A 27829-nucleotide genomic window follows, 5' to 3' on the forward strand; every position below is an offset into this window, starting at 1 on the left:
TTTTTTTAAAGAAAGTCCGTTGAAAGGAAACTCATTGTTAGAGTATTTGCTAATGATGTTCACTGCTGTTTGTTGTTGGGATTTGGGTTTTTCTTATTCGTTCATGGGATGTGGGCGTTGCTGACCAGGACAGCATTTATTGCCCATCCCTAATTGCCCTTGAGAAGGGTTTGGGTGACTGTGGGAAGACAGTATTTATTGCCTCTGAGGGCATTAAGAGTTGACTACATAGGGTGGAATTTCCTGACCCCGGAGAGGCAGACTTGGAGGTGGGGGAGCTGGGAAAATGGGGGAAGCTGTGTTGGGATAACGCCGTGACATAATCCCGCTGCTGGGGTACTTTCCCAGGGGTGGGCTGGGAATTGGATCGGCTGCCTGATCCACAGAGGCAGCAGTCAATTACGCTTGCCAAGGCCCAAATTAGGGGTGATTCTGCACTCTTGCTGGTATTTTGTCACCAGCGGCATAGCCCCCCTGCTGCGTGCAGAGGCTGCCAGCTCAATGGAGGTGGCCTCCTTGTGGTAGGCTGTGGGTGTCACTGCAGCTGGAGGCTCCATGCTCCATTGATGAGGCTGTGAGCATAGAAGGCCACAATTGCAACTGAACCCGATCCAGCAGAGGGTTTTCCCCTCCATCCATATGGACCTGCCAGCCTAGATTTTGTTTATTTCTGCACTGCTGTGCAGCGCAGTGAGGGCATCTCTCATGTTGGGGCTGCCGAGGCTCCAGAGTTGCCGGTTCTCTGAGCCTACAGCATCGAGAGGCCGCATGCTGTCCTTAATAGCACAGCGACCGCGGAGGCGGCCAATTAGGAGGCCGCTTCCTGGAAGATTACTGAGCCAGTCACACTGCTGGCAAGTGCAGGCTTGGGACCCCATTTGGTCCCAACATCAGGGTCCCAAAGCCCACAGCAAAATCCAACCCATAGTGTGTGACTGGAATCAGATGCATGCCACATCCGGTAAGGGTGGTGGATCCACCACCCTTACGAACATTGGTGAACCAGTTGGATTTTTCGAGCAATATGACCATTTTTCTGGCACAAGTCTGCAAATTACCAAAATTGTTCAATTCAATTTCACAACTTGCTGTGCTTGGAATCAATAGCGTAATATCAGTAATGTGGTAATGGTAACACTCTTTTGAGTGGTCAATGTACTGCCTGTAGTCTAAGAAGAGGTGCATTGGTTTGCTACATGGAGGTATGATTAGGTATTGCCTTGCACTTCATTTTAAACCTTTAGATAAAGGAGGGAAATACAGTTTTTTTAGTGGGCATGATATGGTAAGCAAAAATTAATTAATATAACATAGCAGGTAGTAGGGAGAAGGAAGTGACTGTTCTGGGCCAAAGCACATATTGGCATGGTATTGCAGCTTTCACCAGATCTATATTACAGGGTGCACAGTTTGATAGTTGCAGTAATGATGTTGTTAACACTATCATACAAACCTTTAATTGCACTCTGATTTCTGACAGGTTATCACTTATTCTGCTCCTTTTGAAGCAAAGATTATATTGTGAAGAGCAAAGGCAAATCCAACATGTGTAATTCACCAGATAAATAAAACAGGATTGAAATTACTTTGCAGCCTTACATAGGACTCCAGGGCTATTTCTAGTAGGTAGGTTCTGGTGTAAAATGGGAGAATCCAAACGATTTAAAATCCTCGGTAGTCCATTCTTGACCTTCCATTCCAGGTTATACATTGCTGGGGATAGCAGAAAATGTTTCAGGTAACGTTCTGATTTTGTGCTTTCAGCAGGAAACCTCACCAAGAATCATAGAAATTTACAGCCGGGAAAGAGGCCATTCGCCTCTCGTGTCCACACCAGCCAACAAGGAACCATCCAGCCTAATCCCACTTTCCAGCTCTAGATCTGTAGCCTTGTAGGTTACGGCACTTCAAGTGCATATCCAAGTACTTTTTAAATGTTACGAGGGTTTCTGCGTCTACCACCCTTTCAGGCAGTGAGTTCCAGATCCCCACCACTCTGGGTGAAAGAAGTTCCCCTCAAATCCCCTCTAAACTTCTCAACTTGTACCCTAAATCTATGCCCCCTGGTTATGGATCCCTTAACCAAGGGGAATAGGGCCTTCCTCTCCACTCCAGCTAGACCCCTCCTAATTTTATACAATTCAATTAGGTCTTCCCTCTGCTTCCTCTGTTCCAAACAACCCTAGCCTATCCAATCTTTCCTCGAAACGAAAATTCTCCAGTCCAGGTAACATCCTCATAAATCTCCTCTGTTTCCTCTCTAGTGAGAGTCAAATTTTTCCTATAGTGCGGTGACCAGAACTGCATGCAGTACTCCCAACTGTGGCCTAACTAGTGTTTTACACTGTTCCACCATAATCTCCCAGCTCTTATATTCTGTGCCTCAGCTAATAAAGGCAGGTATCCCATATGCGTTCTTGACCCCTTAACTACCTATCCAGTCACCTTCAGGGATCTGTGGACATGCACTCCAAGGTCCCTCTGTTCACTTCTCAGTATCCTACCATTTATTGTGTATTCTCTTGCCTTGTTAGCCTTCTCCAAACCTCACACTTCTCTGGATTGAACTCCATTTGCCATTGTTACGCCCACCGAAATAGTCCATTGATAACTTCCTGGAGTGTACAGCTTTCTTCTTCATTATCAACGACACGGCCAATTTCTGTATCATCTGCAAATTTCTTTAATTATACGCACTACATTCATGTCCAAATCATTGATGTACCACAAAAAGTAAGGGATTTAGTACTGAGCCCTGCAGAGCCCCACTGGAAACCTCCTTCCATAAAAACTCACCTGACCATTATCCTTTTGCTTCTTGCCTCTGAGCCAAATTTAGATCCAACTTGCCACTTTGCCTTGGATCCCATGGGCTTTTACTTTTGTGACCAGTCTGCCATGTGGGCCTTATCAAAGCCTTGCTAAAATCCATATAAACTACATCAAATGCAACATTCCAGCAATAGTACTGAAGACATATGCTCCAGAACTAGCCGTGCTCCTAGCCAAGCTGTTCCACTACAGCTACAACAATGGCATCTACCCAGCAATGAGGAAAATTGCCCAGGTATGTCCTGTCCACAGAAAGCAGAATAGATCCAACCCAACCAATTACCACCCTATCAGTCTGCGCCCGATCCTAGGCTAAGTGATGGAAGGGGTCGTCGACAGTGTTATCAAGCGGCACTTGCTCAGCAATAACCTGCTCATTGACTCTCAGTTTGGCTTCTGCCAGGGCCACGCAGCCCTGGAGCTCATTACAGCCTTGATCCAAACATGGACAAAAGAGCTGAACTCAGGAAGTGAGGTGAGAGTGACTGTCCTTGACATCAAGACAGCATTTTATTAAGTATAGCATCAAGCAGCACCAACAAAACTGGAGTCAATGGAAATCAGGGGAAATCCTCCACTGGTTGGAGTCATAGCTAGCACAAAGGCAGACGGTTATGATTGTTGGAGGTCAAACATCTTAGTCCCAGGACATCACTGCAGGAGTTCCTCAGGATAGTGTCCTAGGCCCAACCATCTTCAGCTGCTTCATTAATGGCCTTCCCTCCATCATAAGGTCAGAAATCGGAATGTTCGCTGATGATTGCACAATGTTCAGCACCATTCGTGATTCCTCAGATACTGAAGCAGCCCATGTCCATATGCAGCAAGACCTGGACAGCATCCAGGCTTGGGCTGATAAATGGAAAGTAACATTCGTGCCACACAAGTGCCAGGCAATGACCATCTCCAACAAGAGAGAATCTAATCATCTGCCCTTGATGTTCAATGGCTTTACCATCGCTGAATCCCTCACTATCAACATCCTGGGGGTTACCATTGCCCAGAAACTGAACTGGACCAGCCACAAAAGTACTGTGGCTGTAAAAGCAGGTCAGAGGCTGGAAATTCTGTGGCAAGTAACTCACCTTCTGTCTCCCCAATGCCTGTCCAACATGTACAAGGCACAAGTCAGGAGTGTGATGGAATACTCTCCACTTGCCTGGATGGGTGCAGCTCCAACAACACTCAAGAAGCTCGACACCATCCAGGATACAGCAGCCCATTTGATTAGCGTCCCGTCCACCACCTTCAACATTCACTCCCTTCACCACTGACGCACAGTGGCAGTAGTGTGTACAATCTACAAGATGCACTGCAGCAACTCACCAAGGCTCCTTCGACAGCATCTCCCAAACCCACACCCTCTACCACCTAGAAGGATATGGGCAGCAGATGCATGGGAACAACACCACCTGCAAGTTCCCCTCCCAAGCCACACGCCATCCTGACTTGGAAATATTTTGCCGTTCCTTTACTGTTGCTGGGTCAAAATCCTGGAACTCCCTTCCTAACAGCACTGTGGGTGTACCTACACCCCAAAGACTGCAGCGGTTCAAGAAGGCAGCTCACCACCACCTTCTCAATGGTAATTAGGGATGGGCAATAAATGCTGGCCTAGCCAGCGATGCCCACATCCCATGAATGAATAAAAAAATGCACTAACCTCATCGACCCTCCTTGTTACCTCTTCAGAAAATTCTGTCATGTTTGTCAGACATGACCTTTCCTTAATAAATCAGCACTGACTGTCTTTAATTACTCCGTGTCTTTCGAAATGAAGATTTAACCTGTCCTTCAGAATTTTTTCCAAAAATGTTCCCACCACTGAAGTTAGGCTGACAGACCTGTAATTACTCCGTCTATCCCTTTCTTAGCAATGGTACAACGTTAGCTGTCCTCCAGTCCTCTGACACCACACCTGTAGCCAGAGAGGTTTGGAAATTGATGCTCAGAGTCTCTGCAATCTCTTCTTTTGCTTCCCTTAAGAGGCTAGGATACATTTCATCCAGGCCTGAGGATTTATCCAATTACAAAGATGTTAAACCCCTGAATACTTCCTCTCTCACTATGTTAATTTCATCTAATATTTCACACTCCTCCTCTCTGATTGCAATGTCTGTATTGTCCCTCTCTTTTGTGAAAACAGATGCAAAGTATTCATTAAGAACCATACCAATTTCCTCCACACACAGGTTACCCTTATGGTTCCTAATAGGCCCTACTCTTTCTTTAGTTGTCCTCTTGCTCTTTAAAAATGTTTTTGGGTTTTCCTTGATTTTACTTGCCCTCTCTTTGCTTTCCTAATTTCCTTTTTAATTTTGCCCCTCCACTTTTTATACTCCTGTAAGTTTTCTGCAGTATTGAGCCCTCGGTATCTGTCATGAGCTTCCCTTTTTTTATTTCTCCTCTCTAAGTGCCGCTTGATATCCAGAGGGCTCTGGATTTGTTCATCCCACATTTTTTCTTTAAGGGAACATACCTGCTCTGAACCCTCATTATCGCTTCCTTGACTGCCTCCCACTGTTCTGGCACTGATTTACCTTCAAGTAGCTGTTTCCAGTCCACTTTAGCTAAATCACATCTCAGCTTAGTAAAGTTAACTTTTCCCCAACTGAAATTTTATTCCTGGTCTATCTTTGTCCTTTTCCATAACTATCCTAAATCTAACTAAATTATGATCACTTCCACCAAAGTGCACCCCAACTGATACTCCTACCACCTGCCCAACTTCATTCCTGAAAACTAAGTCTAGAACCATCTCCTCTCTTGTTGGGCTTCCTTCCTACTGGCTTAACAGGTTCTCCTGAATGCATTTTAAGAATTCTTCTCCCTCTGTGTCTTTCACACTAATTCTATCACAGTTAATATTAAGATAGTTGAAATCGCCTACTATTACTGCCCAATTGTTTTTGTACTTCTCAGAGATTTGCCTAAATATTTGCTCTTCTATCTTCCTTTGTCTGGGGATCTATAGTACACTCCCCGTAGGGTGATTGCCCCTTTTTTATTCTTCAGTTCTACCCTTGTCACCTCATTTGATGATCTTTCTACCATATCATCCCTCCTCACAGCTGTAATTGTTTGTTTCTTTAATCAGTATTGGGACCCTCCCCTCTTTTTATATCAACCTCTCTATCTCCTCTGAACACCTCGTAACCAGGAATATTGAACTGCCATTCCTGCCCCTCCTTTAGCCCATGTCTCAGTAATAGCTATAATATCATACTCCCACATGTCAATCTGTGCTCTCAGCTCATCTGCCTTATTCTCTAGACTTCTTGCAATGAAGTAGATACCATGTAGCACTGCCAAACTACCTTCTTGGCTATTTTCTAGCCTTTGCTTCTTCTGCCTTCCAAACATGCTTACTAATTTTCTATCTTCCATTTCCAACATCTCTTCCTTCTGAATCTGCTCTCAGGTTCCCATCCCCCTGCCACGCTACTTTAAACCCTCACCAACAGCACTAGCAAAGCCCCCTGTGAGGATATTGGGCCTGGTCCTGTTGAGGTGCAACCCATCCAGCTTGTACAGGTCCCACCTCCCCTGAAAACAGACCCAATGCCTCAAGAATCTAAAGTCCTCACTGCTGCACCAGCTCTCCTGCCACATATTCATCAGCTCTATCTTTCTATTTCTGTACTCTCTGGCATTTGAATAATCTGGAGGTTGCTACCCTTTAAAGTCATACCTTGCAGAAATTCAGGTGCACACTGCTTTTGATTTTTTGGCCATTGTTGGAAAACACTGGTTGATGTGTTTAGGAATTGCTAATGTCTGCTCCCTGCCGGGGAAGCTCCCTGTTAGGAGTGTTTTCTTGTACAATTTCTGCCTCCCCCCAGTCCGCCAAAGTTGTGTCTTCCTAACTTGATTCCGGCCCTATTTCTGTCTTTCTCACCTGCCCTCCTTTCTTGAAGGCACTTGCTGGGAATTCGCTAGGGGCTGCTCCCTCTCCATCTATGTAACTTTGGAGGAAATGCTGTTTTTCATAAATGAATGGAGTTTCCATCATAATTACAGCCGCAGAGCAGGAAAAGCCCTGAAGAAATTCCCGGAAGCTGACATTTGCAAGGGTGCAGTTTCTTTCTTGTGAACTTGTTCAATTGAGCCTAGGTATTGAATTTTGCTGTGTTATTATAGAATTGTTACAGCACACAAAGGGGCCATGTGGACCTCTTGAGCTTGTGCCAATTTAAGGATAGGCAGTAAATGCTGGCATAGTCAGCGCCACCCACATCCCCTGAATGGATTTTTTAAAACTCTCTGCAAGAACAATTTAGCCAGTCCCATTCCCCCACCCTTTTCCTATAGCCCTTTTTTCCCCCCTTCAGGCAGTTACCCAATTCCCTTTTGAAAGCCATGATTGAATTTGCCTCCACCATGCAGCACATTCCTGATCGTAACCACTTGCTGCATAAAAAAACGTATTCCTCATGTCGCCTTTGGTTCTTTTGCCAATCACTTTAAATCTATGTCCTGTGGTGCTCAGCCCTTCTGCCAATGGGAACGGCTTCCCAGTACTCTCTCCAGATTCCTTATGATTCTGAACACTATTGACTGTAGCTGAGCCCATTCTCTCTCCAACTGGTGTCAACACACACGCATTTTCTAGCAGGACTTGATACTGGTGGGAGGGATACTTCCATAATATAGTTTAGCACCTGAGGTAGAGGAGAAATCTTCAGACACCCACACATGAAAAAATTGAAACTAACTAGTGTTAATTGCTAAAAGGATAAATTGAAATATGATTCATTGTTAGTTTTCGGTCCTCCTGGTTAGGAGAACAGGACATTTTTCACAAATGAGGGTTTAACTATATTTTGAATATTTACTACAATGCATTGTGAGGTAATTTTAATGACAGGTGACTTGTTCATAAATAGATATCACAGTGGAAAATTCAATGAAGACTGTTTTTTCTTGTTTTGTTGTACACTGTAGAGGGTCTATACGAACATACGAATTAGGAGCAGGAGTAGGTCACGCGGCCGCTCGAGCCAGCTCCGCCATTCAATAAGATCATGGCTGATCTGATTGTAACCTCAACTGCACATTCTCGCCTACCCCAATAACTTTTCACCCCCTTGCTTATCAAGAATCTATTTACCTCTGCTTTAAAAATATTCCAAGACTCTGCTTCCACCGCCTTTTAAGGAAGAGAATTCCAAAGACTCATGACCCTCTGAGAAAAAATTGCTCCTCATCTCTGTCTTAAATGGGCGACCCCTTATTTTTAAGCAGTGACCCTAGTTCTAGATTCTTCCACAAGAGAAAACATCCTTTCCACATTCACCCTGTCAGGGCCCCTCAGAATCTTATATGTTTCAATCAAGTCACCTCTTACTCTTCTAAACTCCAGTGGATACAAGCCTAACTTATCAAATGCTCTCTGGTTGGCTCCAAAACGTGCTATTCTAAGAAACTATCCTGAAAACATTCTATGAACTCCTCATCTAGGCTATCCTTACCCATCTGATTTTTCTAGTCTATATGTAGATTAAAATCCCCCATGATTATCGCTGTACCTTTCTGAAAAGTACCCATTATTTCTTCCTTTATATCCCGTCTTACCATGTGGTTATTGTTAGGGGCCTGTACACCACTCCCACAAGTGAATTCTTGCGTTTATCATTTCTCATTTCGGTCCAAACCGCTTCTACATTCTGGTTTCCTGAATATAGTTCATCCCTCTCTATTGTGCTAATACCATCATTAATTAACAGAGTCACCCCTCCACCTTTTCCTAGCTTCCTGTCCTTCCGAAATGTCATGTGCCCTTCAATATTCCGGTCCCAATCTATGCTATCCTGCAGCCATGTCTCTAATGGCGATCCAATCGTACTTATTCATTTCTATTTGCGCTATCAGTTTGTCTGTTTTATTTCGAATGCTACGTGTATTCCGATACACAGCCATTAGTTTTGTCCTTTTATTATTTTTGTAACCTCTCGCTTTATCTGCTGAATTATTCTTCGATTTGTAATCACTGTCCCTTTCTGTCACAGTCTGTTTATCTTTTCCTTTCTCTCTTGCTTTGTCTCAATTCTTTGATTTACCACATCTCCCAAATTTGATCCCTTATGGATTGTGTGTGTGGTGTCCTAGGCCCAACCATCTTCAGCTGCTTCACTAATGACCTTCCCTCCACCATAAAGTCAGAAGTAGGGATATGTGCTGAAGATTGTACAGTGTTCAGCACCATTCACGACACCTCAGATACTGAAGCAGTCCGTGTCCGTATGCAGCAAGACTTGGACAACATTCAGGCTTGGGCTAATAAGTGGCAAGTTACATTTGCACCACACAAGTGCCAGGCAATGAATATCTCCAACAAGAGAGAATCCAACCATCTCTCCTTGACATTCAGTGGCATTACCATTGCTGAATCCCCCACTATCAACATCCTGGGGGTCACCATTGACCAGAAACTGAACTAGACCAACCATATAAGTACTGCGGCTACAAGAGCAGGATGAGAATTCTGCTGCAAGTAACTACTCTTCTGTCTCCCAAAGCCTGTCCAACCATCTACAAGACGCAAGTCAGGAATGTGGTGGAATGCTCTCCACTTGCCTGGATGAGTGCAGCTCCAACAACACTTAAGAAACTTGACACCATCCAGGACAAAACAGTCTGCTTGATTGACACCCCATTTACCACCTTCAACATTGACTCCTTTCACCCGCAACACACAGTGGCAGCAGTGTGTACCATTTACAAGATGCACTGCAGCAACACAACAAGGCTCCTTCGACAGCACCTTTCAAACCCATGACTTCCAACCAGCTAGAAGGACAAGAGCAGCAGATGCATGGGAATACCACCACCTGCAAGTTCCCCTCCCAAGCCACACACCAGCCTGACTTGAAAATATAGTGCCGTTCCTTCACTGTTGCTGGGTCAAAATCCTGGAATTCCTTTCCTAACAGCACTGTGGGTGCATCTACCCCACATAGACTGCAGCGGGTCAAGAAGGCGGCTCATCACCACCATCTTGAGCAATTAGGGATGGGCAATAAATGCTGGCCTAGCCAGCGACACTCACATCCTGTGAAAGAATTAAAATAGCTACTTAACAATACTAAAAACAGGTTATTTGGTCATTTGTCTCATTGCTATTTGTGAAATCTTGCTGTGTACAAATTGGCCTGTCACGTTTACCTACATAAGAACACTGACTCCACTTAAAAAGTAATTTCCCATTGGTTGTAAACTTCTTTGGGACATCCTAGTCTGTGGTCGCACACTCACCTATTAGTCAGAAGGTCAAGGATTGAAGTCCAACTGCATAGTCTTGAGGACGTAATCTTTGGTGGCACTTCAAGGGCGATCCTGCCTATTTAGGTACTGAACTATTGGTTTTTTAATGATTTTAAATCTGGTTGTGCATCAAGAAAGAAAGACTTGCAGTTATATAAGCACCTTTGATGATCTTAAGGCATTGCAAAGCACTTTACAGCCTAATAAGTACTTTTGAAGTGTACTGTTTTGAAGAAATACAGCAGTCAAAGTTGCCATACAGCAATGTGATATGAGCATCTATCCTTTTTCAGTGATGTTGGTTATGGGATAAATATTGGTCAGGATATTGGAGAGAACTCCCTTGCTCTTCTTTGAAATAGTGTCAAGGGATCTTTTATGTCCTAAGAGGGCAGATGGGTCTGTGATTTAGCATCTCGTTTGAAAGACAGCACCTCCAACAGTACAACACTCCATCAGCACTGCACTGGAGTCATAGTCATTACAGCACAGAAGGAGGCCATTTGGCCCTTCAAGGCCATGCTGGCCCTGCAGTGGTTCTCAAACTTCACCGTCTGCAGGCCACTTAGCCGGGTTAAAAGACCCCGCAGACCATCGACTGGTCCTACTCCAGCTGATTTCGCTTGCCACCACAAAATAAACTAATCAGAATTAATGGGAACGTATGGAAACAAAAATATTTTGCTGCTTTTTAATGACTAAATATAATAAATTGATCTCCATTAATTTTTTTAATGAGATACCATAAGTAAATTATTAATTTATGCCAAAAACAAAAGTACAGACATTTTCATATTTATAAACATTGATACTGCAAGATAGTACGTTAATTTGAAACATTCTAATATGTGTTAGAAAATCATCACAGTAATCTTCTGTGAAACTAATACTTATCTTACATCTATACTAATCAAACAAAATCAACAGGGACATAAATTTTGCTTATAAAACTACATCATCATTGTTGCTCATGCTTATGTTGACTCATACCATGCACGGGAGCTGGTCCGGTTGTGTGAAGTCACGTGAGTGGCAGGCTTGAGGGTTCTGGCCTGTTCTCTCATAGAGCTTCAGCCATGGTGTCCTGCATCAGCGACTTGTATTTTGAACTAGCCTGCGGACCACTTCGGGGATTCTCGCGGGCCATACTTTGAGAACCATGGCTCTGGAGCAATCCCGTCAGTCCCATTCCCCCACACAATAATCGTAGCCCTGCAAGTTTATTTCCTTCGAGTGCCTATTCAATTTCCTTTTGAAATCATTGATAATTCCACTTCCACCACCCTCATAGGCAGCAAGTTCCAGGTCATTATCACTTGCTGCATAAAAAAAGTTCTTCCTCACAGCCTTGCATCTCTTGCCCAAAACCTTAAATTTGTGCCCCCAGTCCTTGCATGATCAGCTAATGAGAACAAATTTGCTTTGTCTACCTTATCTAAACCTGTCATAATCTTGTATACTTCTATCAAATCTCCCCTCAATCTCCTTTACTCCATGGAGAATAGCCCCAGCTTCTCCAACCTAACCTCGTAGCTGAGCGTCAGAGTAGATTTTGTGCTCAAATCTCTGGAGTGGAACTTGAACAGTGAGTGCTACCATTGAGCCACAGCTGACATACAAAAATCAGTAAACAGATTTATTTTTACCCTTGTCTATCCAGGGACTATGTTAATTGCTCGAAGAGCAGACATACCGGTGCCATTGATCTCCCAATGTGCAGTGTACTCTGGATTTTGGGTATTGTGGCTTAAGTGCTTGAATATATTTTGACTGGGATCTTTTCGAACCAGGTTGTCATTTGCATCAGAAAATTCTGTATATATAGATAGATATATATTTTATATATCTATATATATATATACACAGCAAAAGTTTAGAGCCTAATGGGTTCAAGAAATGTGCCCACAAATTTCCTTCCCGACAGTAGGCAGCAGATAGCACAGCTTGCTCACTGTGCTGCCAGTGCCTATGTACAAGTGAGCTGATGGCAGCAATGGTGAGGAGAGTCATTGCTGATGTGCTAAAAGTGCCAGGACCAGAATGCTCTGCCACCAGCTGTGGAAGAGAATGTTTTCTGTACAATTCAGTCTCCCCTTCATCATCATCTATTCTGAATGGCAACATAGCTAAAGTACAGCTCAAGCCCTCTGGCTGTTGTATAGAGCAGCTATTTAATTTAAATGCAAGTGTCTTATCAGCCTAGTGCTCACCTGTGCACAGGCTACCAGCAACTTTACATGCAGAGTGCCGCTGGGACATTATAGACCTCAGGCCTCCAATATTGATAATATAGAGAGCAGTAGTGTCAAAATTTTTAAATATAAAGCTACCAAGTGCAACATGAAGCTAAACCACACAACCATTTATTATTTATATTGTGCTTTTAACACACGAAAATGACCCAAGGCACTTCACAGGAGTGTAATCGGACAAAAATTGACACCGAGCCAAAAATGGAAATGTCAAGACAGGTGACTAAAAGCTTGGTCAAATAGTTAGGTTTTAAGGAGGGTCTTAAAGGAGGAGAGGGAGGTGGAAAGGCGGAGAGGTTTAGGGAGAGAACTTTAAAGACATCTATCGGTGGGGCTAAGGGAGGGGATATGCCTTATTTGGAGGAACACTGAGTTCTTGGAGGGATTTTGGCTGGAGGAGGTTGCAGATGAGCGAGGGCCATGGAGGGATTTGGACACAAAGGATAAGAATTTTGAAATTGAGATGTCTGTAGACTGGGGGCCAGTATAAGAGGCTTGGTGCAGTTTAGAATATGGGCAGTAAGGTTTAGGATGAACATACAAAAATTACAATTCTCACAGACCATCTCCCTTTCATACTGAGCAGATTTTTAATTTTATTTCGAGATACAGCACTGAAACAGGCCCTTCAGCCCACTGAGTCTATGCCAACCAATAACCACCCATTTATACTAACGCTGCAGTAATCCCATATTCCCTACCACTACCTACACTAGGGGCAATTTACAGTGGCCACGTTACCTATCAACCTGCAAGTCTTTGGCTGTGGGAGGATACCACAGCACCCGGCGAAAACCCACACGGTCACAGGGAGAACTTGCAAACTCCGCACAGGCAGTACCCAGAATCAAACCTGGGTCCCTGGAGCTGTGAGACTGCAGTGCTAACCACTGCGCCACTAGTTTTCCCTGTTCAGGGTATTGCATAAAGTCTCAGCCAGGCTAGGCATCTCTTCAATCCTTGTAATCTCCTCTTTAAGATGAAACTGAAACACATCCCTCCTCAGCCTACCTTTTCCTCTGTCAATCGACTGTTTGAAATTTAAAACTTGCTACCATGTCAGTAACCCTAGCTTCCTTTGATCCCAGGACTGCACGCTCCAACTGCCTGGCTGACATTTGATACTTGGGTGTGCTGAAGTTTCCTCCAGTTTAATCTTGACAAATGTATCCTGTTCAGTTCTCACCAGCATCTAAGTGCCTCCGGCCTTGACTTCACCAATCTCCCTGGCTGCCACCTTGTACTCTGTCTGAAGGTACAGCAGCTTGGCAAACTGACTGTAGGCAGAATTGCTTTCCATTACTAAAACCATTTACTTCCACCTCTGTTAATATCAGCTGCCTCAACAGTACATCTGCTATCATTGCTATTGAAACCCTAATCCACGCCTTTACAGTCGAGTTTTTACTAATAAGATATTAGTGGGAAACTTTGTTGCTAAAGAAAGTCTGCAGTAACTGAGGCTCTTTTCATTGGAACAAAATTAAGAGGAGGTCTGATAGAGGTGTTCAGAACTGAGAGGGTCATTAGGCGAAAAACTATTTCCATTGGTACCTGGTGGGTATTACTCAAGTTGATTACTAAAAGAACAAAGGGAGAGATTGTTTTTTTTAAGCAGAGGGTTGTTAGGGTGTGAAATGCCTTACCAGGGACACTGATGGAAGCAGAATTGTTAATAGCTGTCAAAAAGAGAAGTGTATAAATAATTTGGGGAAAAATTAGAATGGTATGAGGAAGGGACAAGGGAATGGGAATATGTGAATATTTCTTTTCGAGGCCTAGGATGGGCATGGTGGGCAGAATGGTCTCCTATTTTGATAGAATCATAGGGCTGAATTTTATTCAGTCAGTGGCCGTGCCAAAAAGGCGAGGGGGACCCCTGCCTTGGCCGTTTGGGGGACCCCACGCTGCATTTCACAGTGCTCGGGCAATTAACTGCCTGGTGCCGGGGTCCTTGTCCCTTTAAGGATGGGATCCCACCTCCAAGAGCTGCTGGAACTGTAGGAGTCACCGGACCAGGAGCAGCCATGAAGTCCCGAACAGCAGGTGAGTGGGGGAAGGCTCACTGGGGCCAGTCAGGCAGGTCCTGGCAAGGGCTGGGATGTGAGTGGGGTGGAGGTTGGGTTGTTGAGGGCTGGGAGTTGGGTGGTGGCACATGGGCGGCTTTTGCCGCCCGTGACCTGTTGTGGGCCACATTGCCCAGGCAGGAGGGCCCCCCACCATCCGCCCACACGGAGGCTGCCTAAGGGCCTCAATTGGCCTCTGTGCAGGAAGGCTCTCCTTAGCCTTCCCCAACCCTGACTAAATTGAATGGCATCGTAAAGGCGACAGGCACTCCACCCCCTGCCTTCCGTCTCAATTTTATGGACCCCTATGCCACCCTGCCCGCCCCGAGAGACCTGTTAAAATTCAGCCCATAGAGTTGTGCAAAAAAGCACTGAATAAGAAGAGGTCATTCAGCTATCAAGCTGCCGCCTTCTGCAATCTGCCTGTACCTTGTAGTGTGTGGTATCCCTTTTATCCCCGATGGAAACTACTGCACAAGTACTCTGATCCCAAGAGGTGAAGTAAACAAGCAAAATTCCAGAATATTCATCCAGTTTCACATTTCCACTTAAACTCAAGTCTCTAGTCTTCCAGACACCATTCTTCCCCACTTTCTCTTTCCGCCCCTCCTCCCGCACAACCACCAATAGACAAAAATAATTATGTTCTAGGGAGTATGTGATCATCTCAATCACTATAGCTGTCAATCCCCATGCCAACCTGATGTATTATGAATTGCATAAAAGAATCAATCATCCTTGGACTCAAATTCTTTTGCTGCAAATCTGTTTTGAATATTTACTACAGTGTCATTGGAAAAATAATTGCTCCTAAACTGTTGTTTGTAGTTTGTTAATTGCACTGGAGTTCTCAGCATCGTTATTTAATTGGTTTTGGATGGTATTTTCTCGTGAACATTTGGGGATTAGGACTTTATCCTGGAGCATACTTTTAAGCCCACAGTTTTTATAGAAATGGCCTGTAAAAGTTCTGTACTTTCAAATCATTTTAAATGCTTTTTCCTAATGGAAATGCCATTTCTCTTGCAATTCAGAAGCTACCAGCTTGAGTTTATTGCTTGCTCGTTGATTAATTTTGAAGTTTAGAAAATTTATTGTGGTTTCTAAATGTGTCAACATTATTCAAATTTTATTACAACATAATTAATGCATCGAGCATTCCAAAGTAGGCCTGATACCTTCCAAGGTATTTGCCAATGTGTACCCTCTGATAGCATTGAGTAGGGAGCCTATCTGGACCAGGGACTTCTCTAAGACTCGTGACCACTATTGATACTGTTCTATGCTGGAGCAACAAGTGTCATGATTCAAATAGTGTCCCGAGTTCACGCATCCTCAAGTAGAACACGTCCCGTCTCTCTCTTCCAGAAGCCTGGTAATAGCTTGGCTAAGAACTGAGGAACATTATGCAGACGGCTTTCAAATGAGAGGTAATTCTGTGGTTTTATAGCTACTTGCTGAAACTAAAGCATTCCACCATGTCAGCTGCTGGCACCATGGACTTTTTTTTATTTCTGTTCAACCTTCCAACTATGAAAGTCTTTACTTTGATACTCTGTAAATCCATATCCAAGTCTCTTTGCATCCCATTACCTAATCTATATTTTTATCATTATTTCAACCATCTTTGATCTGGATGGATTTTGCTGCTATACCTACTTTTTACAAATAAAAATGCACTGCCTATCTCACAAAATAAATGAAATTCTAATGCTAGAAAATGCCTTTAACTGCAGTTAATGAAGGAATACCAGTTGAGAAAATGGTGTGGAGTATTTTCTGAAGGTTATGTAGCATTTCAGTGCGACTTTCTTGAAGATTAATTTTTAGCAGTATGTAATTCTACATTCAGGGATGTGGAATGATTGCCATTTACGGACTAGCAGCCAAATGCTCAGCAGACATTAAAGGAAATGATAATACTGTATTTCAGCAAATACAAAACAAATTTGCAGTAGTTCCTGATTAAATTATAGCTCGAGTCATTAAGTTAGATGCACATATTGACATTTTCAAATATAGCAATTAAAATTTGCGAGTAAGCATTGCTATTGGCACACTCCTTATGTACATTTAAAATGCTGGCATTTGATAGAATGGTATGGTGGGCAAATATTAAGTTACCTAAAGATTTAAAGGATTGTATTAATCAAGGTTCCAAAACAGTTTTTCTTATATTGTAGCCTAGTCTCGATTTTGGGGTAGTATTCAGACAGATAGGGATGGGAAATGGAAGAGAGAACTATTATGCAGGATTCTTGGCTGTTCTAGTGCCCTCCCAATTTTCTGCAATCACTTTGCAGTCGATCAGAAGCACTCTCCCAAAACAGAAAGTTATACAGGTGTCAGTATCATATCAACACTGCTTCATTACACAGTCTCTGCCATGAGGCAGTGATGATGTGGTAACAACATCTGTCCCATTTTCTGTTATTGCCACTTCATTTGCACTCAGTAGTAATCGTGCCAGCTTGCTAGGTTCTTGCAGAAGGGTGGAAGTAAATTTGAAAAGCCACATGGTTGTAGAATTCTTGGAAGGAATTTTATCCCCCCCATGACAGGCGGCAGAGGGGCTGGGGTAGGGGTTGGCAGCTCAAAAATGGGGAAACGCGAGCCCAGCCACCTCCAACAACTCCAGTCAGGCTCGTTCAGGCAACTAACCCAATCTCCAGAGGGAAGCCTGCACTTAAATATTTTAATAAGGCTGCATGCCATTAATTTTAGAACATTTTTTAATTTAAGGTAGAGTGCCAGGTTTCCCAGGGCTCAGGAAAGCTGGCAGCTGGAGGGAGGTGAGAACAGCTGTATGCAGCGCTGCTTGTTAGCCAGGAAGATCAGGAGTGCTCTTCCCCCTGCCCCCACCGCCACCACCCTAGCACTGATCATCCACTCATCATCCACCACCCCCCCCCCACAAAGCCAATCTGCTTCCCTCTCCATGATTGAACCCACGTCAGATCTACTCTCTGCCCCCTCACCCCCATTTATTCACAGCCCAAAATCTTCTACCAGCATTGGGCCCTTAATATCTACTGACCAGCAGCCAACTGCTATTGCATGCACTGTTCCTCCAGTTGCTGCTGATACTCCTGTTGCCCTTAACGTCTATGCCATGGAATCCATCCAGGCTGCCACTGCGGACAGTATAACATTAGACAAACAGCTGTGCATAGATGCATTCAGCAAGTAACAGATGCATTTTTCTCTATAGCTAGCAATTTCATTAGCTTATTCATAATACAAACATGATAGAGCACTGCAGTTTTACTGATCGTTCAAATTCTCCAAGCTTCAAGGAATCAGGGGTTACACCCACATGGCCATGCATGCTCTGTTCATCATTGGTCAGATGCTCAGTAAAGAAGGGTAACATCTTCCCAATTGCAGCAGCAGTAGCACGTTATCATGCTTCTTTCCCTAGCATCTGCCACAGTGCCTTCATTATAAATATCTCCACAGTACCAGCACTCTTTTATTTAACCAGAAAGGCTCCTGTAGATAAAGACTATCCTCTAAAGCTTTGGCTAATGGCTTTCCCAGGGTCCTCGTGAAACGGAATTAATCCACCTGAACCATCATTTCATGAGAGGCAATTTGAAGGCATGATTCAGGTGTGTCAATGAATCTAGGAGGTATCCTGCAGTATTGTCCAGCATGGTCTTTCAGATTGTGATGGTGTGCTGCACATATTTGCCTTACAAAGACGCATCCTCAAAGGTTCGCATCAGGAGTAAAGTAATACTAGATAAACTCCTGGAAAAATGATTCAGAATGTTTGATACATAAAAAAAAAATCCCTGTGCCTGTTTTGTTTTTGACTTGTTCATTGTAGTTTGGAAAAGTGACAGTACAACTCCAGATACTGATCCCAGCTTGACATTTCCTGGAGGAGCCAGTCCCACACTGCTGGGGTTTAACTCTTCATGGAGTACAACTGCAATTGGTGTCAAATCTGCTGTTTTAAAAGAGATATAGCAGTCACTACATTATAATTGCAACCCTGCATGTCCTTGCCAGTTTCTAGCCTGGCATTCTTTTCCAAGACTGCTATTAGCATTACTCTGCTATTAGTTAATGTGGATGGACAGGGTGTACAGAAATATGGTCACAGTTAATATGCCATTTAATGCCACAGTTGAACATCTGTGTAACTGGTTCAGATAACTAATATGGCATTTCCTCTTTTGCTTGTAGTCCATTACTGTACTGATAGAGCGACCAACTGCAAGGTAGATTGTAGTGTGACAGCTGTGTGTGTCAGTAGATATTACAGCATAGTACACCAATGAAAAAGATGATGTGCAAGGTACTTAACCTGTGACGATGAATAAAAATGACATTATCTCAATAGCCTAATCCAAAACTAATCTAGTTACAGCTAGTATTCACAATCTGGTAACAGAAATGTGGACTTGGGGTTATTATCAAGGGGGTTTAACCATTGTTATGGGCACTGTAGGTAAAGTGCCTGGTCCGTGCAGAGAAGAAGTCGACCAGGAAGTTAATAAAATAACCATGAGGTTACTAAACCATTATCTGCCACTAGTACCTTAAATGTTCTAGTCAATAGATAAAAGTGTTGTATCTAGTTTATATGATGCAATTTTCTGTGATGGTATTAACCCAAAAATCCTAATGCCGGTCGTCATCATGACAGTTATTTTACCTGAAATATCTTTCTGTTGCAGGCCCAAAAAAATGAGCGGGAATCAATCCGACAGAAATTGGCACTGGGGAGTTTCTTCGATGATGGTCCAGGAATTTATACCAGCTGTAGCAAGAGTGGCAAACCCAGCCTGTCTTCACGGTAAGTGTTTGAAATGAAGTTTTACATCTGTAAATTTCTTGCAGAGGACTTTAACTGTTAATATGGAGTGTAGCTGATTTATTGGAGATATTTTTGGAGCGCAATGAATCAATATTTCACTCACCAATCTAGTTTTCTGCCATCTGTTGATTAGAAGTTCAGTATGTAATATCATTTTATTCTCTCAAATTTCAGTGAACTCCATTCATCTCCCTTCCATTAATAAATCCTGAGTTACAAAGGATGGCACAGTGGTAGATTACACTTGTAGTACGGTGTTGGCATTTTGGTAACAATGGGGATGATTTTCAACTGCTGTCTGCCATATTTACTGTAGAAAATTGAATGGTTGGCAGTTGTTTTTTTTTGAGATGCTGGCCTTTTGACCACCCAGTATGGTTTTCAGACAAGCTTTTAAATGGGTGGTCACTGCACTAACCAACACAGCAGGAACCTACCTGGCTATGCACATTGGGGTCTTACACTGTTTGTAGGAGTCCCTTTGCAATTTTCAGTGCAGGTCCAAATTGGCATCCTGGGGCCTGTGGAGCCAATTCCTAATCTTGAATTTTGTTAGAAGGTTCCAGAAAATGTGGAGCAGCCGTGTGACTGTCTGTCCATCTCAGGGGAAGCTGGTTTTGTTTCCCTTAGAAAAAGAGACAAGCAGTAACTCGGTGTGTGTAGCAGCAGAAGGCTGCGTGCTTCCCTTTCTCTCTCTCCAGAAAACATCAAGTTGAAAACTGTCTGAATGTGGACCCTCCAAGCCTACAGACTGATACAGCCAGAGACCAGGGGACGAGAGCCAACTACAGTTCTGCCTCCAAGAAAGCCCTGAGTTAAGCGAGCCAACCACAAAGTACACTTTGACCAGCCAAGGCGACACAGTGGCGCAGTGGTTAGCACCGTAGCCTCACAGCTCCAGCGACCCGGGTTCAAATCTGGGTACTGCCTGTGTGGAGTTTGCAAGTTCTCCCCGTGTCTGCGTGGGTTTCCTCCGGGTGCTCCGGTTTCCTCCCACATGCCAAAGACTTGCAGGGTGATAGGTTAATTGGCCATTATAAATTGCCCCTAGTATAGGTAGGTGGTAGGGAAATATAGGAACAGGTGGGGATGTGGTAGGAATATGGAATTAGGGTAGGATTAGTATAAGTGGGTGGTTGATGGTCGGCACAGACTCGGTGGGCCGAAGGGCCTGTTTCAGTGCTGTATCTCTTAAAAAAAAATACAGCTTCAGCTGGAAAACTACCAGATCATCCACTACACAGACTATGTATTTAAGTATTTATTCTGAACTCTAATCCAACCATTATTTTCCCTCTGTAATCTATTTATCTGTGTGTGTGTGTGTGTTAAGTGTAATAAACTTACCTTTTTCTTGTTTAAACTCAAGAAAAGCTGTGCGATTGGTTCGTTCACAACCACAGTAAAGGTACAAGGTAAAACAATCATGGAGGTGGTAAGCACAACCACTGTTTTTAAAGGAATAAATCTTGTTGCAGTCAAATAAGAGGAAGGGCAAGTGAGGAACTGTGATCCCCTCCTCACTTGGCTGTAACACATATTAATATAATTACAATCAAGAGAGACGAGTAAGGTGAAGTGATCCTTGCCTCAGCTTTAGCCTCTAACTGCTATCAAATGGCTGTGCCCTGGTCGAGGTAATACAAAGAACAAAGAACAAAGATAATTACAGCACAGGAACAGGCCCTTCGGCCCTCCAAGCCTGCGCCGATCCAGATCCTCTCTCTAAACATGTCGCCTATTTTCTAAGGTTCTGTATCTCTTTTCTTCCTGCCCATTCATGTATCTGTCTAGATACATCTTAAAAGACTCCATCGTGCCCGCATCTACCACCTCCGCTGGCAATGCGTTCCAGGTGCCCACCACCCTCTGCGTAAAGAACTTTCCACGCATATCCCCCCTAAACTTTTCCCCTTTGTTCTTTGTTTCCTGGGCTTCATTTAAATGCCATTATCTGGTCTCCCGTGCAGTTTGGTCAGGGGGACAGTACAAATTCATGCAGCCCAGAGGCCACAGGCCCAAAGGATCAGCTACTGGACCGATCCATGTGGGTCCCTTTGATTCTGGGGATGATGCTTCAGGAGGGAAGGCCAAAGATTTCATTTTTGGGCCAGGAGGGGCACACCTACTTCTGGTTCCACAAGGAAATTAACAAGTTGAAACTTAGATTTTTTTCGCTTCTTTTGGCCTGATCCATTCTCGTGCTGTGTTGGCTAGAGGAACATTCATTTCCTGACCAAGCTTCCTCGTCAATGCAGCCCAATGTGCCATGGGAATTAACTACTTCCACTCCCGCCCTGCCCCCTATATCTTGAAAAATGAAGATGTTTGGCTGTTGAGAACAGTATCTGGCTTCATTTTTTAAATAACAGGCAGACACTCCGATTCTCAGACCTAGGGCTGAATTTTACTGTAAGCTTCGGGACCCAATGTCAGGCCAAAAAGTGTGTCCCGAGCCCACACTTGTCGGCAGCGGGACTGGCTTAGTGATTTTACCGGAGGCAACTTCCAAACTGGCTGCCTGTAGGTCAGCAGGCTTCTAATGCGGCCGGCCCAATCAGAGGGCCGGCAGCTGCGAAGCCTCAGCAGCACCACCAGGAGAGGTGGGTGCTGCTGAGAAAGGTCAAAGACCTCGTAGAAGTAAGTACTGATTAAAGTTCGGGATGGCTGAGGGAGAAGGCCCTGCCAATTGCAAGACAAACTCCACTGGGGGGATTTGATGGGGCCATGGACTTTGTCCTCCCTGTCCATGGTCTCCTTTCGTGGGGCATGGTGCCTCCGGTTGCAGTGATCCCCCGGGCTGCCACAGAGTCAGGGGTCGGCCCTACTAGCAGCAAAATGCCAACAGCTCCATAAAATCGCCTGTAATAGGGCCTTTAATTATGCAAATTGACTACCAGCCTCCTTGGAGCTGACAGCCAACCTGCCTCACCGCCCACTGCTGGGAAACTTCCCCAGGAGCGGGACAGTGACGGGGAGGCATAACGACACTGATCCCCGCTATTTTACCAGCTCCCCCCTGCCCCTTCCTGCCACCTGGGGGCCGGTAAGATTCTGCCCGTAAAAACTAGTTACTTGGACCAAGTGGTGGAGGATTGATGACATATTTGGAATAGTACAATAGTACCCCTGAACAGTTGGCACTTTTAGGTGAAGAGGAGAAATTGGGAAGGATGGACCATGGGAAAGAAATCAAGTAGCCAAGTTTCTGGATTGCAGATATCTGTATAACTCATTCTTTTCCTAAAACTGGTCAAGCCCAGCCTCCTCTGGCCTTCCATGATTATGATGAGCTAAAGGTCAGCATCCAGAAGTAGAGGTATGATTGCGAGGATATGACATCAGAAGCTTAGCTTTCGGTCAGATAGGACAGTGAGGTTACAGACAGTCTGCTTCTACCTGAAATGATGGCCAGGGAAGGGGATGAAGTCAGTGGCAAAGGTACAGAGTATATGGCAGGGATCAATGACTTCAGACTTCCATTGTTTAGCTAGAAACAATTGTGACTCATTCAAGAGTGGATCTTAGGTCAGGAGAGGTAGTTGTCATCAGTGTACATGTGGAAGCCAATCTTATGTCTTTAGTTGATGTTAGCAAGAGACACTATCTATACGAAGAAGAGGAGAGGTCAAAGATCGGTCCTTTGGGGACTCCTGAGGTGACAGTACAGAGGTTGGAAGAGAAGCCATTATAATAGTTGCTTCCACTTTACTTATCATGTTAGGTAAGATATTACATCTTCCTGTGACTTAATGAAAGGTTTATATAAAAAAACTACAAGGAATTCAGAAACTGTGACCTAAGTTTTACTAAATAGTCTAATATGTTAATAGCGAATTTTTAATAATGGGGAAAGGCTGTTATGTCCAAAAAGCCTGTTCCAATTTCATGGCTCAAATCCCAATAACACTTAATTAGGTGAGGAGTTATAGGCGTCTCCATTGTATTAATCGGCAAATATTACCATAAATGCATATCTTTACCTTAACAACCCTTCCTCCACAGCTTTCTCAAAAAGCAGTGGGCACTGCTTATCTCTCCTCACATAACACATGGTCAGAGTTTTACCAGCACATTGGAAACGGGCTGGGAGGCAGGAGCAGTAGTAAAATAGCGGCAAAAGGCCTCAAGAGGGAAGCCCAACATGTTACCAACGCCAGGGGATATTCTCAGCAGCGGGAACGACAGAGGCAGAGGTGTAGGGAGTCTGCTAGCTGCTTTGAGATGGCCTCCCAGCAGCTTCCCGGGTGTGGTGGGTGTGGAGGGGGGGCTTTCCTTTCCGGAGGCTTCATGGCCCAAGGAGGGGCCCCAGGCGGCAATGGCTGCCCCCAGAGAGTTCACACCTCCGATCACCAGGGCCTGTCTGCCTGCTTGACCCCGGCACATAAATAAGTCTCTTAGCAGCACTTCGGGGATGTCTTTGATTGGGCCGGCAGCTCAGAAGCAGGCCGCCATCCTTAATTGGCCGCCGCCAGTAAAATTGTCCCCATGATCCTGCTGTCTGCCCATGTGGGCACAGGACCCACATTTGGTTGTGATGCCAGGACTCATCCCCGTGCCTGTAAAAACCTGGCCCATGTTTCCATTCAGTCTTTCTAATAAATAACCATTTCATTTTTTCCCCCCTCAATTCAGGCCTCTTGTCACTTTTTGTACATAGAACTGTGAGTCACATTTACATTCAATAGCCACGTTGCCAATTCAGTCTGAACTGTGTATTTGGATTTTCTCTCTATGGCCAAATCATCAACTTGAGTCTAATGATGCAAAAAAAGACAGCCTGGTTGTATGGTGACTCAGTCTCAAAGTTCTTTGATGAAAGCACCATCACTTTACATATAATGATACTTGTTACTAGGCCAACAGTGGAGAAGTTATTTATCGTGTTCATCTTTCATACCCTCCAAGTGGCATTGTAACTGCAACAATTTTAGAGCTGCAGTGACATAGGGTTTTACATTTTTCTTTTAATTCTACCATCAGTCAGCATCTGGAACTAATAAACATTAAAACCTGTTTCATAATCCTTACCTGACATCACCAGCTTTCTGAGAAACTAATAGACCTACAGTAGACACAATAAGGGCTCTTGAATTCTTTTTTCTGAAAAAAACAACTGACCTGCAGCTTATGATTCAAGGTTTTGGCTAGTAAAACCAGTGTTTTTATGCCGAGCTGTTCAATTTGATCACCAAAAATGTGTTGCTCAATGCAGATAGTGTCAAATTGTAATGTCCATTTTTTATTTTAGATTAAGTAGTTTCTAGGAACAGTCTAAAAGGATTAAATTTTTTCCTGGAAGCACCCGACTCCAGCAACGCAGTTTGAAGAGGGAAGCTAATATTCAAGGCAAAAGTATGCCAGGTCTTTCATGGAGATTTCAAAGTTACTGAGAGTCCAGGAGTCAATTGCATCTGGATGAGAATTTTTAGCGCCAACTGAAAAATGTGCGAGCAGCTGGCAACCAAGCTGCTGACTCAGCCAGGGCCTGACAGTATCAACGTCAAATAATAAGCACTCACTGTCATGTTTTCAGGCAAAATATTATTAACCCAAAACTTCATGATGGCATCACAAGCAGTGAAAAAGGGATATTTTTGAGGAGTGCATTTTTAGTTTGTTTGTTGGTGTTATCTTCTTTGCAGAACATTGACTGCTATGGATCTCTACCTCTCTCTGTCCCTGTGCTGTCCTTACACATTCTGCTAAGGTCAGCTGCATCCAGTCCATTACATCTGTCATCCATTTTCTTCTCTGCTTCCCTCTCCTACGTTTTCCATCAATGTTTTCTTCCAATAATTGTCTCTGTCTACCTTCTGCTCTAATGATGCGACCAAAGTATTGTATCTCTCTTTGTTATGCACTAATTTCTTTTTTTCTCCAGCCATTTCCAGAACTTCCTCATTAGTCTTTCTGTCTGTGTAGGATATGCAGAACATCCTCTGATATGTCCACATCTCGAATGCATTCAGCTTATCAGTAGTCTTTGTTTGTTGTCCATGTCTCTGAGGTATATAACATAGATGACAAAATGTAGCACCTCAGCATTCTTTTCCTAAGCTTCAGGATCAGTTTCTTTGATGTTAACCAGTCCTTCATTGTGACAGAGCTGGTCTTGGCTATCTCAGTCCTCCTTCAGATCTCACAATCAGATCTCCCTGTGATAACCTGCCCAAAGTATGTAAACCTTTTTACATGTTCCAGGACTTGTCCATTTACTTCAATTTTCACGTCTGAGTTTAGGTCTTCGCTTATCTTTTTAGTTCAGTACAATTTAAAAACTACATAAGATTCTTTGTTTATAAAGTGGTATTTTTCCCTCATCTTTGCTGAGTCGACCTATACTTTCTTGGCTGAGTAAAACGGCACAAGAGCAGCCTTGGTTGTATTCCCTCTATTTTTTCTCCTTTATGGAGAAGCACTAAGTATTTGCTTGACTTGACACATCCTCATGGCGGTAAAGCTGAGATTGATCCTTCGTGTGCTAAGTTCTCACAGTCCTGAACATACCTCCTACCATTATGAAGTAACAGAAGGTTGATGAAAGTCGTTCAGGAGATGTAAATATGGACTTTCAAAAGTAATTTGATTAAGTACTTCATAGCAGACTCATTTGGACATAGAAGTACATTTGTATTAAAGGGATGGTGGTGACTTGGGTGCATAATTGGCTAAGCAATAGAAGACAAAGTAATGGTGAACCATGTTTTTCTGACTGGAGAGAGGTATGCAGTGGAGTTCCCCCAGTGATCAGTACTGGGACTGTTGCTTTTCTTGTTATATATAAATGACTTAATGGGCCAAATGGCTTCATTCTGTGCTGTATTATTCTAAGTTTCTATTGTAGCTCATCCCACCACTTCGCTTCAACATAGACAAAGCAACACATCTGCCCAGACTTTGCTGTTGTAATGACCACAAAACTGTTAGCGTTAGCTGTCATTCTGTGAAACCAACAGCAATGTCTTGCATCTGCACATTTGCAGTTAAATGTGGAAACCCAAAAGTTGCTGTCTGCGATTCCCTGCTCCTCTGCACTGTTGAAGCCCTCATAGATGGAAATCAATTAGAAATCACTGAATTGACATGAACTTCTACTTTTCACACTCTATTCTTGCTGCAAAAATGCTTGGAACAAGTTGAGCCTTGTTGAATGAGGTATAACTGATTGTTTAATGGCATACCAAGTCATAATCACTGCTAAGTAACCGCTCTGTCCCTGAAAAAAACTAATTTTCTGTTTGTGGAATGTCAGATTTCTGCAGTCCATGATAACATTTCTGTAGATCTTTAAAATGTTTATTTTTGTTCAACTTTGTTTATGATATTACAGCTTCCACTTTGATTCCATGTGTATGTCTCAATCTTTATTTTGCTTTCTGTAAAGTTAGAGTGTGAATGATAGAACATGTTCAGTGTGATTTGCTGCTTAGCCTGCTTGATGACATTACTGTTGCTAATACCGGTAATCCCCTGCAATTGGCACCAGAATTAAATTAACATTGGGAAAGGTGAAATCCATGCTATAGAGACCACTAGATCTTTGTGGACAGCTTTCTTCGAGGTCCGTGCAGAGCAGCGTCACTTTGCTGCTGACTGCAAAATCCGGGCCATTGTTAACATTTTCATGAAAACCATGTGCCCCATTTAGAGTGTGTATTACTGCTTGGCCCTGCGGTAGGAATACCATATTAATGACTAAAGTAAGCCCTTACAGTCCTTTTGAAATGAGCTGGTCTGGCCTACATGTGGCACCAGGCTCACAGTAATGAGGTTGACTCTTAACTGCTCTCTGAAATGGCGTAGCAAGCTACTCAATTGTATGAAACCGCTATGGAAAAGTCAAATAAGAATAAAACAGGATGGACCACCCGGCATCAAGCTAGGCATCAGACACAATAAAGGCATATCCTGCCCACTCGGCCCTGCAAAGGTTTCCTCACCAACCTGTGGCGACCTGTGCCAAAATTGGGAGAGCTATGTCACAGAATAGTTAAGAAACGCCTGACATAGCCATACTCATAGAATCATACCTTTCAGCCAATGTCCCAGACTCTTCCATCACCATCCCTGGATATGTCCTGTCCCACCAGTAGGACATCCCCACCAGTGTTATACAGTTGGGAGGGAATAGCCCTGGTAACTCATCAAGGACAGGGAGGCAGTCAGTGATTACTGGTGGGAACGTTTCAAAGAACTCCTCGACCGAGACTCTGTCTTCAACTCGAATGTCCTCAACTCTATCCCTCAACACCCTGGCCTGCTCAGTCTTGGTGCTAGCCCAGTCTGGACCAAGGTCGAAAAAGCCATTCAACAGCTGAAGAAAAACAAGGCCTCTGGGGCAGGTGGAATCCCTGCAGAAATCCTGAAACATGGCAGAGATACGCTTCTGGCACAACTGCACAACCTCATATCTCTCAGCTGGGATCAGGAGTGCTTGCTGGGGGACTTCAGGGGCACTGTGATTGTCACTGCATTCAAGAAGGGAGATAAGACTGATTGTGGCAGCTGCAGAGGAATCTCCCTGCTGTCTGCCACAGGGAAGATCATTGTAAGGATCCTTCTCAATCACCTCCTCCCAGTGGCTG

At 43.8% G+C, this 27829-nt stretch overlaps 1 protein-coding gene across 8 annotated transcripts in view; it reads left to right on the plus strand.

Moving 5' to 3' along the window:
- The window catches only part of schip1 (schwannomin interacting protein 1), a 763480-nt gene that overhangs the window by 650081 nt on the left and 85570 nt on the right, over window positions 1-27829 (plus strand). For all 8 annotated transcript variants that reach the window (XM_068042157.1, XM_068042156.1, XM_068042161.1 and 5 more), the window contains one exon: window positions 19102-19220. In XM_068042157.1, coding sequence (XP_067898258.1) covers window positions 19102-19220 — 119 coding nt within the window. The remainder of the gene's footprint in view (window positions 1-19101; window positions 19221-27829) is intronic.

This window comes from Heterodontus francisci, chromosome 11 (genome assembly GCF_036365525.1).
Source record: "Heterodontus francisci isolate sHetFra1 chromosome 11, sHetFra1.hap1, whole genome shotgun sequence".
Classification (NCBI taxonomy): Eukaryota; Metazoa; Chordata; class Chondrichthyes; order Heterodontiformes; family Heterodontidae; genus Heterodontus; species Heterodontus francisci.